Raw genomic sequence first — 13,698 nt, forward strand, 5'->3', positions numbered from 1 at the left:
CACCTTGCGTGACATTTTATGGTTCCATGGACTAGTTCCATCCGAAATTAAACATTTTTCTTATATGCTAATGGTGGCCAAATTGAATTCCCACGATCCTGATCCGTGAAACAAAAAAATCTTTTTAATCAGCATCCAGTCTGGTATTGAATTACCGTTTAAAGATTGAATAACCAGCTCCGAAAATGGAATATTGGAGCAAATAATTAAATCAAATTTGAGAAGAACACTAGACCTGTGTTTTGCTGAATGGGAATTCCCCGGGGAATTAATTTACCAATGACGTAGCCCTTGCAAGTCAGGGCATGTGGTTTTCCATCAGATTTCAGAAATCCTATAGATGACACAGCTCCAAAAATAAATAACGCTAAAATTAAAAGTCGAATATTTCACACTTAACATGCTAAGTTTAGACCAGAGGATTTGTTTAGTTTCCGTTTGTAGCAGATTTAAACCTTTCAGAGTATTGCGTGATTCTTGCCGATCGGTGCCTTGTGAAAGTAAAAATTTGTTAACGCCAGCACATTCCAGGACACAAACGTAATGTAAATAAATGTAAATTCTTGCCCGCTAAAGCGTATTTATTTAAAGCGTGAAATTTTAGTATTTTCTTCGATTCAAATGCTTCAAAATACTTCACACTGAATTTTGTAAGTAAAGATTAATGGATTCGCAAAGATTTGAAAGGTAGCTGATAATAGCTTTGAAAAATTACGTGACTCGAGGTCTAGCCGATCGAAAGTGAAACTAATCATGTCAGCACATTCTTTTACACCAACGTAATGGTATTTATTCACAGATTCTGGCCCGCTGAAATACATTTTTCTTTCGACGCATGAAAATTTAGAATTTCCTTTGAATAAAACGCTTCAAAATCGAATATCTCACACTAAACATTCTTTGTAAAGACAAAAAATAAGAAAATGTTTCCATTTGTTACTGATTTGTAGCTTCTAAACATCGCGTGACATGAGCCTGACCGAGTGGAGGTTTGGTACAGGTCACCGACAAAACGAAAAATAATAATAATAAACCCCGTGCAGAGCAAGAACTGCGCAGCGCAGTTAATTAACAAACATTTCTGTCTTATCTTATGGCCCATCACATATTATTAGCCTCTTCCATTTATTCACTGTTAGTGACACTTTCTACTTGGTGACGCTTTTCTACTTGGGGATTTTATTGGAATACTGGTAAACTTTTAGTTGATTTATGTTCCATTGAGCGCAACAAACCAAAAAGCCCTGTCCATTGGCCCATGACATAAAGCCATGACACCATCACTTAAAAATAAATGATAGGATTTCTTTCTGAACAATTTTGTTAAGTACAGTAAGAATTTGTAAGTGTTTCATTTTATGGGCTACAAATTTATTTTTTAAGCCTTGATAAGAATTAAGTAAAGTTATAGCAACATTGCCGTATTAAACTACGATTTTCAGATGCACATTCAACACTGATTGTAAATAACAAAAGTCAATGTATTAGAGTTTGCATACACAGCTGCATGGTATGAATTTGCTCACAAAAATTCCAGCTTTCAGTAAAGGAATTAAGCAATGAGATAAGAAAAGCTGTTTATTTACTCTGATTAAATGAACAGTCATTTTACCTCCATCATGAATATCAATAAACTAGATGTACTGAATCTATTTCACTCGGAGTAAACAAAATCTCAGGCGCTTCTTGTAAACTGCCATAACTTTCATTTTCATCTCGAAATTCCAGCAGCTGCTCTCCCAGCACTGTAAAACAAATAATCACATCACAAACATTAAAAAATGGTAATTTTCTTCGAAATGAGTTGATATTCTTTGTGAATTCAGTCGTCCCTCAATGGCCCAATAAATATTTGTTTACAAATCAAATTCTCCTATTTCAGTAAAACTGAATTTTAAGGAATAGTATTTTTCAACAGTAGCCATGTCACAAGCAAATACTTAGTGGCGAAACCAGGGAATAACATAAGCTTTAAGCAAGTAAAATGTGCCGTAAATATAAGCTTAAAGTACTTTGGATATCGAGAGAGACAAAAGGTAGAGATAATAACAAAAACATTGCAGTCTTGTACTCACCTTCACCAGTACACTGCTCGTTTTGTCTCCGTTCCTTTGTTCTCGGGAACAGTGGATTAATGGACGAAAAAAAGTGGCCGGGTATTCTGAAGTTGCTCCCAACCAAGTACAAAATACAGCTTGTTTTCGCTTGTCTCAGCTTGTCCGAGATCCGAATCGTACGAAAATATTTAGCCGAGCCGACAGTCTGCGGAGCATAAATGCGTACTTCCATTATCTCACTTCCCCCTTCATGTGAATCTACAGCAAATGACCATGGAAATGTCTTTGCGCCCGCGATTCAATGGCGAAAATTTCTCGGTCAGCGGTTAACTTTAAAAAAAAAACCAGTTAACCTCGATGTGGTCAACATTTGAGCCCGCGATATGGTCATGTGATACTGGTCAGCGGAATCCTTGTTTTGACAGCTGTCAATTGACCATAACAAAGACGTTCAATCATGTCAAATATCAAAGATAAAGATAAAAGCAGTCGTTGGGGAATAATAATAGGACATTCTCCTCCCCCGGTCGGGTTGCCTTGTGACACCCCTCCCCCTCCCTGAGAATCTGTAGGCGCGCGCGGGGCGCGTACGCAACCAAATTTTTCTGGCTTCATGGTTTGACAAAAATCATTACCCGCATTACCCATGGTGCTCCGCTGGCGCGCTTCGCGCGCTGCGAGCTCCGCTATTAATTTTGTTGGAGAGAATAAACTCACAGCAATACGACAAGGCCTCACGGCAAAAGATTAGAAATCGACTTTATACGGCCAAAGAAAATCAACTAACGGCAATAGATAATCAGTAAAAAATCCATAGCAAATAAAACCAACTCAGGGGAACAAAAAAAATTAACTGACATGTAAGCGTAAGCTTAAAATGTACTACACATCACAGCTAAAGCGACTGAAAGGGGCAACCTGATGTTATGGAAAGATCTAAACCTTGCCGACACAGAATCTATCGAAACTGCGTTTAGAAAGTAACTGAAGTACGATTATAAACATCATGAAATTTTCTGTCATAAAATCAGGCTCAGTAATTCAGTACATCATTGTTACCTTGCATCAGGCTCCTGTATCTTTCTTCAGCGAACTTGATCCATGCAGTGGTTAGCTTCGCTTTAACACAATCACTTGAAAAAAGTTATTGTATTCTTGATGTTGACGGCCGCACATTCATCTGCAAACATCAGAAACAAGCAAACTGGACTTGCACAAGGAATATCATTCGTAATTATCCGGGTCTCTTCGTACACCTTTTTCGTTTTTCACAATTCACGGAATATAGATGACTTTTGAGGACATCGTGCGAGAAATATTTCGGTAAGAAAGTTCCCCGTCACTCCTTTTACGCGCGGCTTCATTCAGCCTACACAGTGAACACTGCGAACAACTTTTCCCGCGTTTTCATAACATAACTTCGTTTAGATCAAACTGAAACGTCCACATCATCCAGTCGATAGAAGATAACGTCAATTGCTCGTTCTACGGTTCGAAAAATGCGACCAGAGACCAATAAAATTAAAATTTAACCGTGTAGCGATCGAACGAGAGCCATATTTTTTGCGTAAAGGCGCATCGAGGTTTCCATACACTTACACATGAAAAAAGACAGACAAAATAGAGCAGTTGGATAATAAACCTCTCAGTTGTTTTGCTGTGTAGTGTCGCTGTGTAATTTTACCCGTTCTCTACATTTTATCTTTTCACGGCGGGCAACCTCGTCCCCAGGCCCAATCCGTGCGTACGTACGTACGGGGCGACCCCCAAAATGTATCAGTTCGATAGATTACCATTTGCCTACTTATGGATGCTCCACTCGCGCGCGCCTTCGGCGCGCTCGTAAGAAAACGAACGTTTCAAGCGTCTGGTTAAATGATAAGGTGACAAAAACTCAGTAGTCAAAGTACGTGTTCGCACTTATCAAACTGCTGTAATAACTATGTGATTGATTCTTTTTTCAGCGATAGCAGAAGTGTACCTCCAAGAAGGCAACAAAGAATATAAAAAGAAAGAACTTTTCAACGCCATATACTTCTACACTGAAGGACTTCAAGTGAACTGCAAGGATGACAACCTGAATGCCAAACTGTACAGCAACAGGGCAACAGCTTATTTCCATTTAGGTGTGATCTCGTTTGAGTGATTCTTATATATGTTAACATAGTGTTCTTATGACAGTTTTCTTAAAAATTATAACGTTAATATATCGAGGTGAGAATTTTCAAATTAACTAATTCCATTATTCCATTTGCGCTTACTACTGAATATGAGATTATTATAACTAACTCGTGCTACGCGCTCGTCGGTTCTATCATAGCATATCCAACACGGGCTCATGGAATAATTAGGGTCTTTTAAGATCCGGGACGCAACGGCTCGTAGAAAGCGATGGCCGGTATCCGGCATGGGACGAGAATGCTGTTCTGGACGATGAAAAGTTATCATTAAGATGATCGACGAGAGAACAAGGCAACGTGGATGATTCAGATTTCGTTTAAAATAGTTATAAAAATAGATATATGCGTTTTGTTTTAAAACTGTAAAACTTCAGATAACCCATTCGAAGTTGATTCAATTATTCAAAGTTGATGGCTCTGCTTCACCAATTCACCAAATACATGTTATAATAGTCCGTTTTCGGACGTGTTTTTCATTTCAAATAACTTTATACAAATGGACTTTATCCATTTGTAGATGGTCATATGTAATTTAGACATGATCGTTTTTAGGGTTTTCGTGCTCTAAGAATTATGGGAAAATTATACCAGTCGCCATCTTTACCCGTAAGGTTGAATAAGCATAACATGCCTTCTTTGAAGAAATTTACTTTTGGTAACGTCCTACAGCCGTCGCGTCACATTCATTGGCTTGATTACTTTTTGGACCTTTTAGTTTTTCCCTTCCATTTTTCCTCTATACATTAAGTGGCCGCCGTTAATTTCACCTTTTTTTTCTCTTAGGAAATTACCAGAAAACATTGAATGATGCAACAGTTGCTGTTCATTTGGAACCAACTTTCATTAAAGCTATAGAAAGAGGTAAGATGTATGGAGACCTTATTTGCTGACTTGTGGACTGTAAGTCCTCATATAACAGAAAACTGTCTAGCATAAGTTCATAGGTTTGGTATTTTTTTTAAAAGAAACGTATGATTCAGCTGTGAACAACTGATACAGTTACACCCCGTCTCACCCTAACTTGTGAAGAGGTCTCAAATTTTCTCTTCCTCAGTAAAGCTCCAGCAAATAGATCCGAGCAAACTTTGAAAAAGCATTTTCAAAATTAGATCTTCTCGCCAAAGACCCCAAGCAAAACTTAGGAGCTGGCCATGGTGCGAGCCACATTACGCTCGATCACACTCAACTACATTGGAAGGGAATGCCCTCTACCTCCTAAAGCCCTGTTGGGAGGCCTAAACAGCTTTAAAACTAAGAAGGCGAGCTTATTAATTCGTTTAGTGAGGTCTCAATAAAAGCACCTATCTGGTTTGATCACCAAATCACCATCTAAAATGCAGAGGAAGATCATCGAAACGCTAACATCCGTTCTTTCACAAAGAATTAAGGAAAGTTCCACAGGATATAAAAGTACACCAGATTCCTCTAAAAGGTTGTGACCGATCGTCTTTGCCTTACAGGATAGTGTAGTTATAATGATGTTTTCTCAACACTAATCAACTGGTTAGCGGTTTATGCGACGAATAGCGCTCCAGCCTTTTGACTGAAAAAGCCGGGGTCTGAATGGCCTAACTGAAACGCACACAGCGAAGATAGGCTACAACCCATTTTGTCGGCTTCTGGCACATTTAGTTATCCGCTGGCAAAATGGCTAGAGAAAACTCTAAAGCCAAACAAATAACAAACATTGTATTTACTATATGTTTGCTTTACTGATATACGAGATATTGGTATTGAATCAGACTATATTCTTGTCTTGCATGATGTGTCCTCATTATTCAGCAAAGTTCCTTTGAAGTAAACTAAAGCCAAACCCGCCGACAGAGCTTGCGACTGCTTAGTTTCTCATGATCAAGGACAAATTGCTTTTCTGATGCAAGAAATGTAGTACACTCGTCCTTATATTATTGATTCATCTCCCTTTTAGGAGCGAGTGCCTGTGTGCAGCTGCAGAGTTACGAAGAAGCCATTATCTGGTGTGAAAAGGGATTGGCAGTATCCTTTGCTATGAGTATAATAGAACAATACCTTTCAGAGAGTAAAAGTATTAGTAGTTTATTGTAATATTGCAGAATATAACTATTTTTCTTAGTCTTTTCCACTTTCCAGCCCTATTTCTGTCCAAATACTAGTTTCCTGCTCAAACTTTCACTTAAAATCACATTCCCAGTGCGAAAACACTGCTACTCCAAGTGCATCATATTAAAGGCCAAACTTGTAAACAACGCATTGGGCATTAGAAAAAAAATTAGACGTTTGCTCGGCACATATGCAACGTTTTATGACAGTAACTTCGCACGAGTTTTCGACCGTTCTCTACTGAGGAAAGGAAGAAAGAATTGCAACCTACTTCGTCTTCGAGAGTTGTTTAGGAAATAACTTACACAATAAAGAGAGTATTTGAGACCCAGACTGGTTCTCAGTAGTTTGACTTTGATGAAGATATAATACAATGTAGTTCTTGAATACGACGAAGACAGTGGAGTGTCAAGAAATCTAGTGTCTTAAAAGTGATTTTGGCACAGCTGACATCTCAGATAGCTTTACCTTGCCGAGCGCCTATCAGAAGCCTGCTCGTTGAAGGCTGTCATTGTAGATTTTGGAGATGCAAGGGCGAGTGGCTGGCAAAGGGGGTGGATCCATCAGTTCTCAAGGGGGTTTAGTTGTTAGGGGACGGTCATTGATTAATTGTTAAGGGGGTTATGGAAACCACGACGGCAAAGGCAACAAACAATTGCTAAACAAGGGTTTAACTAGTAGTAGAATGGCCCCACCAGAGTAGACACACAGCTTCTTTATCTTTCAATGCAAAAGAACGCGCGCTAGCGGGAAGCAACGAGCGAAGTGAGCGCCAGCGTAAAGTACGAGGGGCCGTTTTATTCTTGTGTAAAACACTTACTTTTAGTCACAAAGATCGCTTTCATTACATATATACAAGATCGATTATTTTCATTACGTTACTTCAAATGGAACGCTTTCATTACTAACAGTCCTGCGCGCGGTATCGTGAACACCAGGCAATATCTTTTGATTTTTTTTTACGAGTTTGATACAGGCGGGAAGTAAGTTGATGGGAAGCTAAAGCGCTGGACAGATCTTAACTTATTGATTTTTTAAAAGCTCACGGTTTGTGAAGTATACAAATATTGATCAAGAGTTCTACAATGCTACACACTTGAGTTAAAAATCCTTGTAAGTTTTACTTTTCTAAAGTAACTGAACTTGGGTTCAGTTGAAGACCCGTGTTTTCTTTTTACGGCAGATGTCTCGCACACGAAGCACGAAACCGAGGAGCGAATCAAACTTTATTATAAACATCGCTTTCATTACATACAAGATCGATCATTTTTACTACGTAACTTCAAATGATATCTTGTTGTTGATCGATTCCGGAGACCGCAGTTACATAAAAAGGTTAATTCGCGAGTGACTCCCGAAGCACTATTATAGAAAAGGCTAAAATTAAACGAATTATGATAGATTTATTTTATACCGATACAATGTTTTAATTAATTTCTTGTTTTCACACTAGAAAGTTAAGAAACGACGACGTTAACGTTGACGACAATGTCTGGTGCAAAATGAATTTACATTTTACTTGAGAATCTCGCAATTTTCCGGAAGTATTCTGCTTATTTATGGCTTTTAGAACTAGCTCCCGCTGAATATTCAAAGAGAGCGTTCAACCCCAAATAGAAAAACCAAAAATTAGCCGTCGTGGCTGACGTTGTCCAAAATACGCAGAATTTGGTCATTTCACGTTGTTGTTCTGCAGAGAACGTCTATGAAATGTACTAAGACTCAAAACGCGGGCGCAGAGTTATTATTCTGCTCATTAAACTTTTTGTTTGGTGACGTTCTCGTTGCCGTTGCCGTCTCAGTTTCCTTAAGTTCTCTATATTGTCATGTGACTTGACCCTAAGCAGATTGACAAGAACAGTAAGACTTTACTAGATATATGGGCGCGATGTGTTAAAGATAAAAATAAATCACAAGAAACGAAACGACCGAAAATGAAGAAAAAGCTTCTCACTCCCACTGTGAAAGACGAGGTATGTAATGCTTAATTTTGAAAGAAAATGTTTTCGCTCTTCAGGTTCAAATGTACCGTAAAATGAAAACAAGACGCCATCACCTATTTTTATTGAACTCATCAAGAATCCGTAGAAGACTTAGTTGTCAATTGCGCAACGTTTGCAAAAAGGTTAATTACTCCGTACTTTCAATAGATTCATAATCACCAATTTGTGTTATTCTAGCGGACACTGAAGTACGCTTCGTCAAAAAGTTTTTCAAAAACATCGGTCTGATAATGATTTAATGACCGAACATTTTTTTACATTGTCGACAGCTTTACCTACCGAAAACAGACAAGATAATCATCTCAGAGTATTTTGTATAACATTCACGGCAAATGTTCGTGATTTCGTTACTTAACACTTGCTTCTGTCCGATAGAAAAATATAACCTCTCTACCCAAAATCTCTAAAGACGTCAGCGATACTACTGAAGAAGGTACTTGGCATGGTGATGTTGCCAACGCGCACGACAGTCCAGCAGATATCAATAATGCAACACAGTACCTCAAACAATACGCTGAATATCTTGGAAACGCTTACTACAGTATTGGAGATTTCAAAAAAGCCATCGAGTACCATGAACGTCATCTAAAACTTGCCAAACAAGTAGGAGATACGGCTGGAGAAGGACGTGCATATACTAACCTTGGCAACGCTTATCACAGTCTGGGAGATTTCAAAAAAGCCATCGAGTACCATGAACGTCATCTAAAAATTGCCAAAGAAGTAGGAGATACGGCTGGAGAAGGACGTGCATATGGTAACCTTGGCATTGCTTATAGCAGGCTGGGAGATTTCAAAAAAGCCATCGAGTACCATGAACGTCATCTAAAAATTGCCAAAGAAGTAGGAGATACGGCTGGAGAAGGAAGTGCATATGGTAACCTTGGCAACGCTTATCACAGTCTGGGAGATTTCAAAAAAGCCATCGAGTACCATGAACGAGATCTAAAAATTGCTAAAGACGTAGTAAATAGGGCTGGAGAAGGAGGTGCATATGGTAACCTTGGCTGTGCTTATGACAGTCTGGGAGATTTCGAAAAAGCCATCGAGTACCATGAACGTCATCTAAAAATTACCAAAGAAGTAGGGGATACGGTTGGAGAAGGTGGTGCATATGGTAACCTTGGCTGCGCTTATGACAGTCTGGGAGATTTCAAAAAAGCCATCGAGTACCATGAACGTCATCTAAAAATTGCCAAAGAAGTAGGAGTTACGGCTGGAGAAGGTGGTGCATATGGTAACCTTGGCTGCGCTTATGACAGTCTGGGAGATTTCAAAAAAGCCATCGAGTACCATGAACGTGATCTAAAAATTGCCAAAGAAGTAGGAGATACGGCTGGAGAAGGACGTGCATATGGTAACCTTGGCAACGCTTATGACAGTCTGGGAGATTTCAAAAAAGCCATCGAGTACCATGAACGTGATCTTAAAATTGCCAAAGAAGTAGGAGATACGGCTGGAGAAGGAAATGCATATGGTAACCTTGGAAACGCTTATCGCAGTCTGGGAGATTTCAAAAAAGCCATCGAGTACCATGAACGTCATCTAAAAATTGCCAAAGAGGTAGGAGATACGGCTGGAGAAGGAGGTGCATATGGTAACCTTGGCAACGCTTATCACAGTCTGGGAGATTTCAAAAAAGCCATCGAGTACCATGAACTTCATCTAAAAATTGCCAAAGAAGTAGGAAATAAGGCTGGAGAAGGAGGTGCATATGGTAGCCTTGGCTGTGCTTTTGACAGTCTGGGAGATTTCAAAAAAGCCATCGAGTACCATGAACGTCATCTAAAAATTGCCAAAGACGTAGGAGATACGGCTGGAGAAGGAGGTGCATATGCTAACCTTGGCCACGCTTATCGCAGTCTGGGAGATTTCAAAAAAGCCATCGAGTACCATAAACGTGATCTAAAAATTGCCATAGAAGTAGGAGACATGGTAGGAGAGGCTAAGTCGTTTTACGGCCTTGGTCAAAGCTTTGAATCGGAAGGAACGCCCCTTGAGGCCCTTGATTGTTATCGTTCCAGTGTGAGAATGTTCAATGAAGTAAGGCGCAATTTACTGTTTAAAGACGAGTGGAAAGTTAGCTACCGCAATATGTACAATTGTGCCTACACTTGTTTATGGCGTCTATTGCTAAAACAAGGCGATGTAGTTGATTCCCTGTTTGCCGCTGAGCAAGGACGTGCACAAGCTCTACAAGATCTTATGAATTCAAAGTATGCAACTGAAACTGCTCAAAATAAGGAAGAGACAACGTTTGACGCATTTAGTGGTCTCCCATCAAATACAGTCTTTATGGCAGTCGATAAAACAGAAATCGTTTTCTGGATTATCCAAAACGGGAAATCTGTCCATTTGAAAAGAAAAAGAATTGTTGAAAATAGTTCGGAAGACGTGGCGACCACTCTTGCTGAGTCTTTAATTCAAAATGCTTATGGAATGATTGGTGTGCGAAGTAGTGCGAAATGTGAAGATCGTTCATTGGATAGGATGAGTTCTGAGGATTTGTCAAATAAGAGTTGCGATCAAGCCACATCCCAACCGATGGACTTTGATGCCAATCCTTTGAGAAAAATTTATGACGTCATCATTGGCCCAATATCAGACTTGATTCATGGCAAAGAACTTATTTTTGTTCCCGAAGGGCCGTTGTGCTTGGCTCCTTATGCTGCACTCATGGATTCGAATTCAAAGTACCTGTGCGAGGATTTTAAAATCCGAGTCATTCCGTCCCTGAGTAGCTTGAAATTGATCACAGATTGTTCATCAGATTACCACAGTAAGTGTGGGGCGCTGCTTGTGGGTGATCCGTGTGTAGAGGAAGTTCTTTATCAGGGACAAAGGCTGATGCAGCTGCCATGTGCCAAAGCAGAAGTAGAAATGATTGCCAAAATCCTTCACGCCGAACCACTCACCGGAAAAGAGGCAACAAAAGACGAGGTGTTGAGAAGACTCCCCTCAGTTGCTTTGCTACACATTGCAGCACATGGTCGTATGGAAACAGGAGAAATTGCCTTGGCGCCAAACACTTCACGAGCATTCCAGATTCCTAATGAAGAAGACTTTCTTTTAACAATGAAAGATGTGCTGAGCGTTCAATTGCGAGCAAGACTGGTTGTGCTAAGTTGTTGTCATAGTGGTCGTGGTGAGATTAAGGCTGAGGGGGTGGTTGGCATTGCACGGGCCTTTCTGGGTGCCGGTGCTCGTTCTGTTCTTGTGTCCCTGTGGGCGATTGATGACGAGGCCACTCTAGAATTCATGAAGTGTTTCTACCAACATCTCGCAGAACGAAGAAGTGCTAGTGAAGCTCTGAACCGAGCCATGAAGTGTATGAGAGATTCTGACGAGTTTAGTGAAGTGAAGTACTGGGCGCCATTTGTGCTCATCGGTGATGACGTTACACTGGACTTAGATGAAGCCGACTAGATGTACCTTACTGTAAGTAAATCCTTGTTAAAGATTAAGAAACTATAACTTTAAAACACATTACACTTACGAATCAGTGTTGTTTTAATTGTTTTACAACAACAATATGGTTTTAGCGCTATCTCAGAGAAATTTGTAAATGTTGCAAAGTGAGAACTTATAATTGAAAGGTTGCTGTTTTGGCGGTATTTTAGATTTTCAGATGACAAAAAGTAAGTGTTACAAAGTGAACTGGAAAGATTGCCAGTTGACTATCGTCTTGAATTTGTGTTTGCTTACGTTTTGGGACAATAAGGACGATAATTACAGGTTTTATTTGCAAGGTGTTACAAAATAAATGAATGATATAGGTGCTTATATAGCACATTTACAAAGCTCAATGCGCTGGTATAATGGTGAAAAGGTTGCTTTTTTGCGCTCTTAGATTTTTGGATGAGAATGATAAGATTTTGATAAGAATTTGCGTTTCCTTAACTAAGCTTTGGCCACTTTTTCAACCAATCAGAAGTAAACCAAAACCATTCGTGATTCATCTCCGGCCCGCGTTTTCCCGCGCTACTCGCCGGCTGCGTGTATTTACTTCAAGTTTCGATTGACTCACTGGATTGCCTGGGTTCCTGTAGAGGGTGTGATTAATTCAATTCGTTTTAATTTTACGACAGACGATCGAAACTCGCTTTAAAAATTGATAATTATTTTACCTCTGGTGGTTGGTTCTTTTATATATGTAGCACATATTGTTTTTTTCTTTTTTTATCTTAGGTGGTCTACTTTGAAGCTGAAATGATTGCCTAAGTGATTAATCTTTATGAAGACTTCATGAAAAAGACTGTGCATGATAAGCCAACAGTTTACTTGCCTGAAGACTGATCCTTAATGCCACACTTTAAAACGTTAATAGGCATTATTGCTTTATAGTTATAGAAAATTAATTAAAATTAATGAAGCTTTCCTCTCAAAAGAATCTAGCAGTAATTTTGTGTCTTTCTCTGTAGAATATTCAGTGAGCTAGGTGTACCTTCCGATTTGTTGTCAGGAGAATACTAAATGCAAGTTGAGTCAAAGAAGCTCACTGCATGACAGTTTGCAGGAAAATGCGCGTCTTCGTGTATTGCATCTGAAACAGTTAAATATTTAGCCAGCCGAAAAGCGCTATTCAGTTATACACATGTCATGTCAAAGCCAGAAATTTTGAATTTATTGTAGATGATTTCATGTGATGCGACTGTCCATGTTATGAGAGCGGTTTTACAGTTACTTGGAAGTAACCACGCACGAAAATGTAAATACAATGGACTGTATAGCAACATTTTTTTTATTAGCAATTAGCAAAGAAAAAAATCTGAAAAGCCAGGAATGTAGTTGCTTTAGTTATTGTATATTCCGTTTTCGAAACCAGTTTCGTTTTCAATGTCTGTGGAATCAAAAGTGGAAGTATTCACAAAAAAATAGTAAATTCCACTACGCGACTGCAAAAGTAATAGCAACATTTTCATTAGTAATTGTAGCAACTTTTAGTAAGTAAAATAGTAATAAAATATAATGTGCATTTAAAATTAATGGAAAGAAGGAATTACTTCATTTTTCTAATACAAGATTATTTTAAAAATGTTTCTTGTTGAGCAAATTCTATCGTTTGTTCTGTAATATATTTTTTCTAGATTGTTTAATTTTCTTGTATTACGAGCTTGTTTCCTATGGAGAAATCGTTGAAGTACGATTGATGTTAGTTCGATATCAAAGGCAATGATTATAAATAAATTTTGTTTTTTCAGAACGGTATTTGTGTCTTAAGGGTCTTATACGGGACCAGTTTTGTATTTCACTTTGGAAATAAATTAGTATTTGTCCTCTAAGGGTGTCAAGACTACAAAAATTTGGTATTAAGGATTCCCGCTGTGTTTCTTCTCACCAGCTGAAATCCACTTGTTTTCTCCCCAATCAAGTTTAAAA

At 38.9% G+C, this 13,698-nt stretch overlaps 1 protein-coding gene across 2 annotated transcripts in view; it reads left to right on the forward strand.

Annotated features, from left to right (window-relative positions):
• Positions 1 to 13,698, forward strand: part of LOC144663536 (uncharacterized) — a 74,619-nt gene that overhangs the window by 14,751 nt on the left and 46,170 nt on the right. The window contains exons 8-13 of one of the 2 annotated variants that reach the window (XM_078524515.1): positions 4,022 to 4,183; positions 5,021 to 5,098; positions 6,165 to 6,232; positions 8,164 to 8,289; positions 8,695 to 11,757; positions 12,508 to 13,017. In XM_078524515.1, coding sequence (XP_078380641.1) covers positions 4,022 to 4,183; positions 5,021 to 5,098; positions 6,165 to 6,232; positions 8,164 to 8,289; positions 8,695 to 11,745 — 3,485 coding nt within the window. In that variant the 3' untranslated portion in view covers positions 11,746 to 11,757; positions 12,508 to 13,017. Of the gene's footprint in view, positions 1 to 4,021; positions 4,184 to 5,020; positions 5,099 to 6,164; positions 6,233 to 8,163; positions 8,290 to 8,694; positions 11,758 to 12,507; positions 13,018 to 13,698 lie in introns of those variants that run through there. The other variant, XM_078524514.1, reaches the window with a different exon arrangement.

This window comes from Oculina patagonica, chromosome 8 (assembly GCF_052425735.1).
Source record: "Oculina patagonica isolate OP01 chromosome 8, crgOcupat, whole genome shotgun sequence".
NCBI classification, from domain to species: Eukaryota; Metazoa; Cnidaria; class Anthozoa; order Scleractinia; family Oculinidae; genus Oculina; species Oculina patagonica.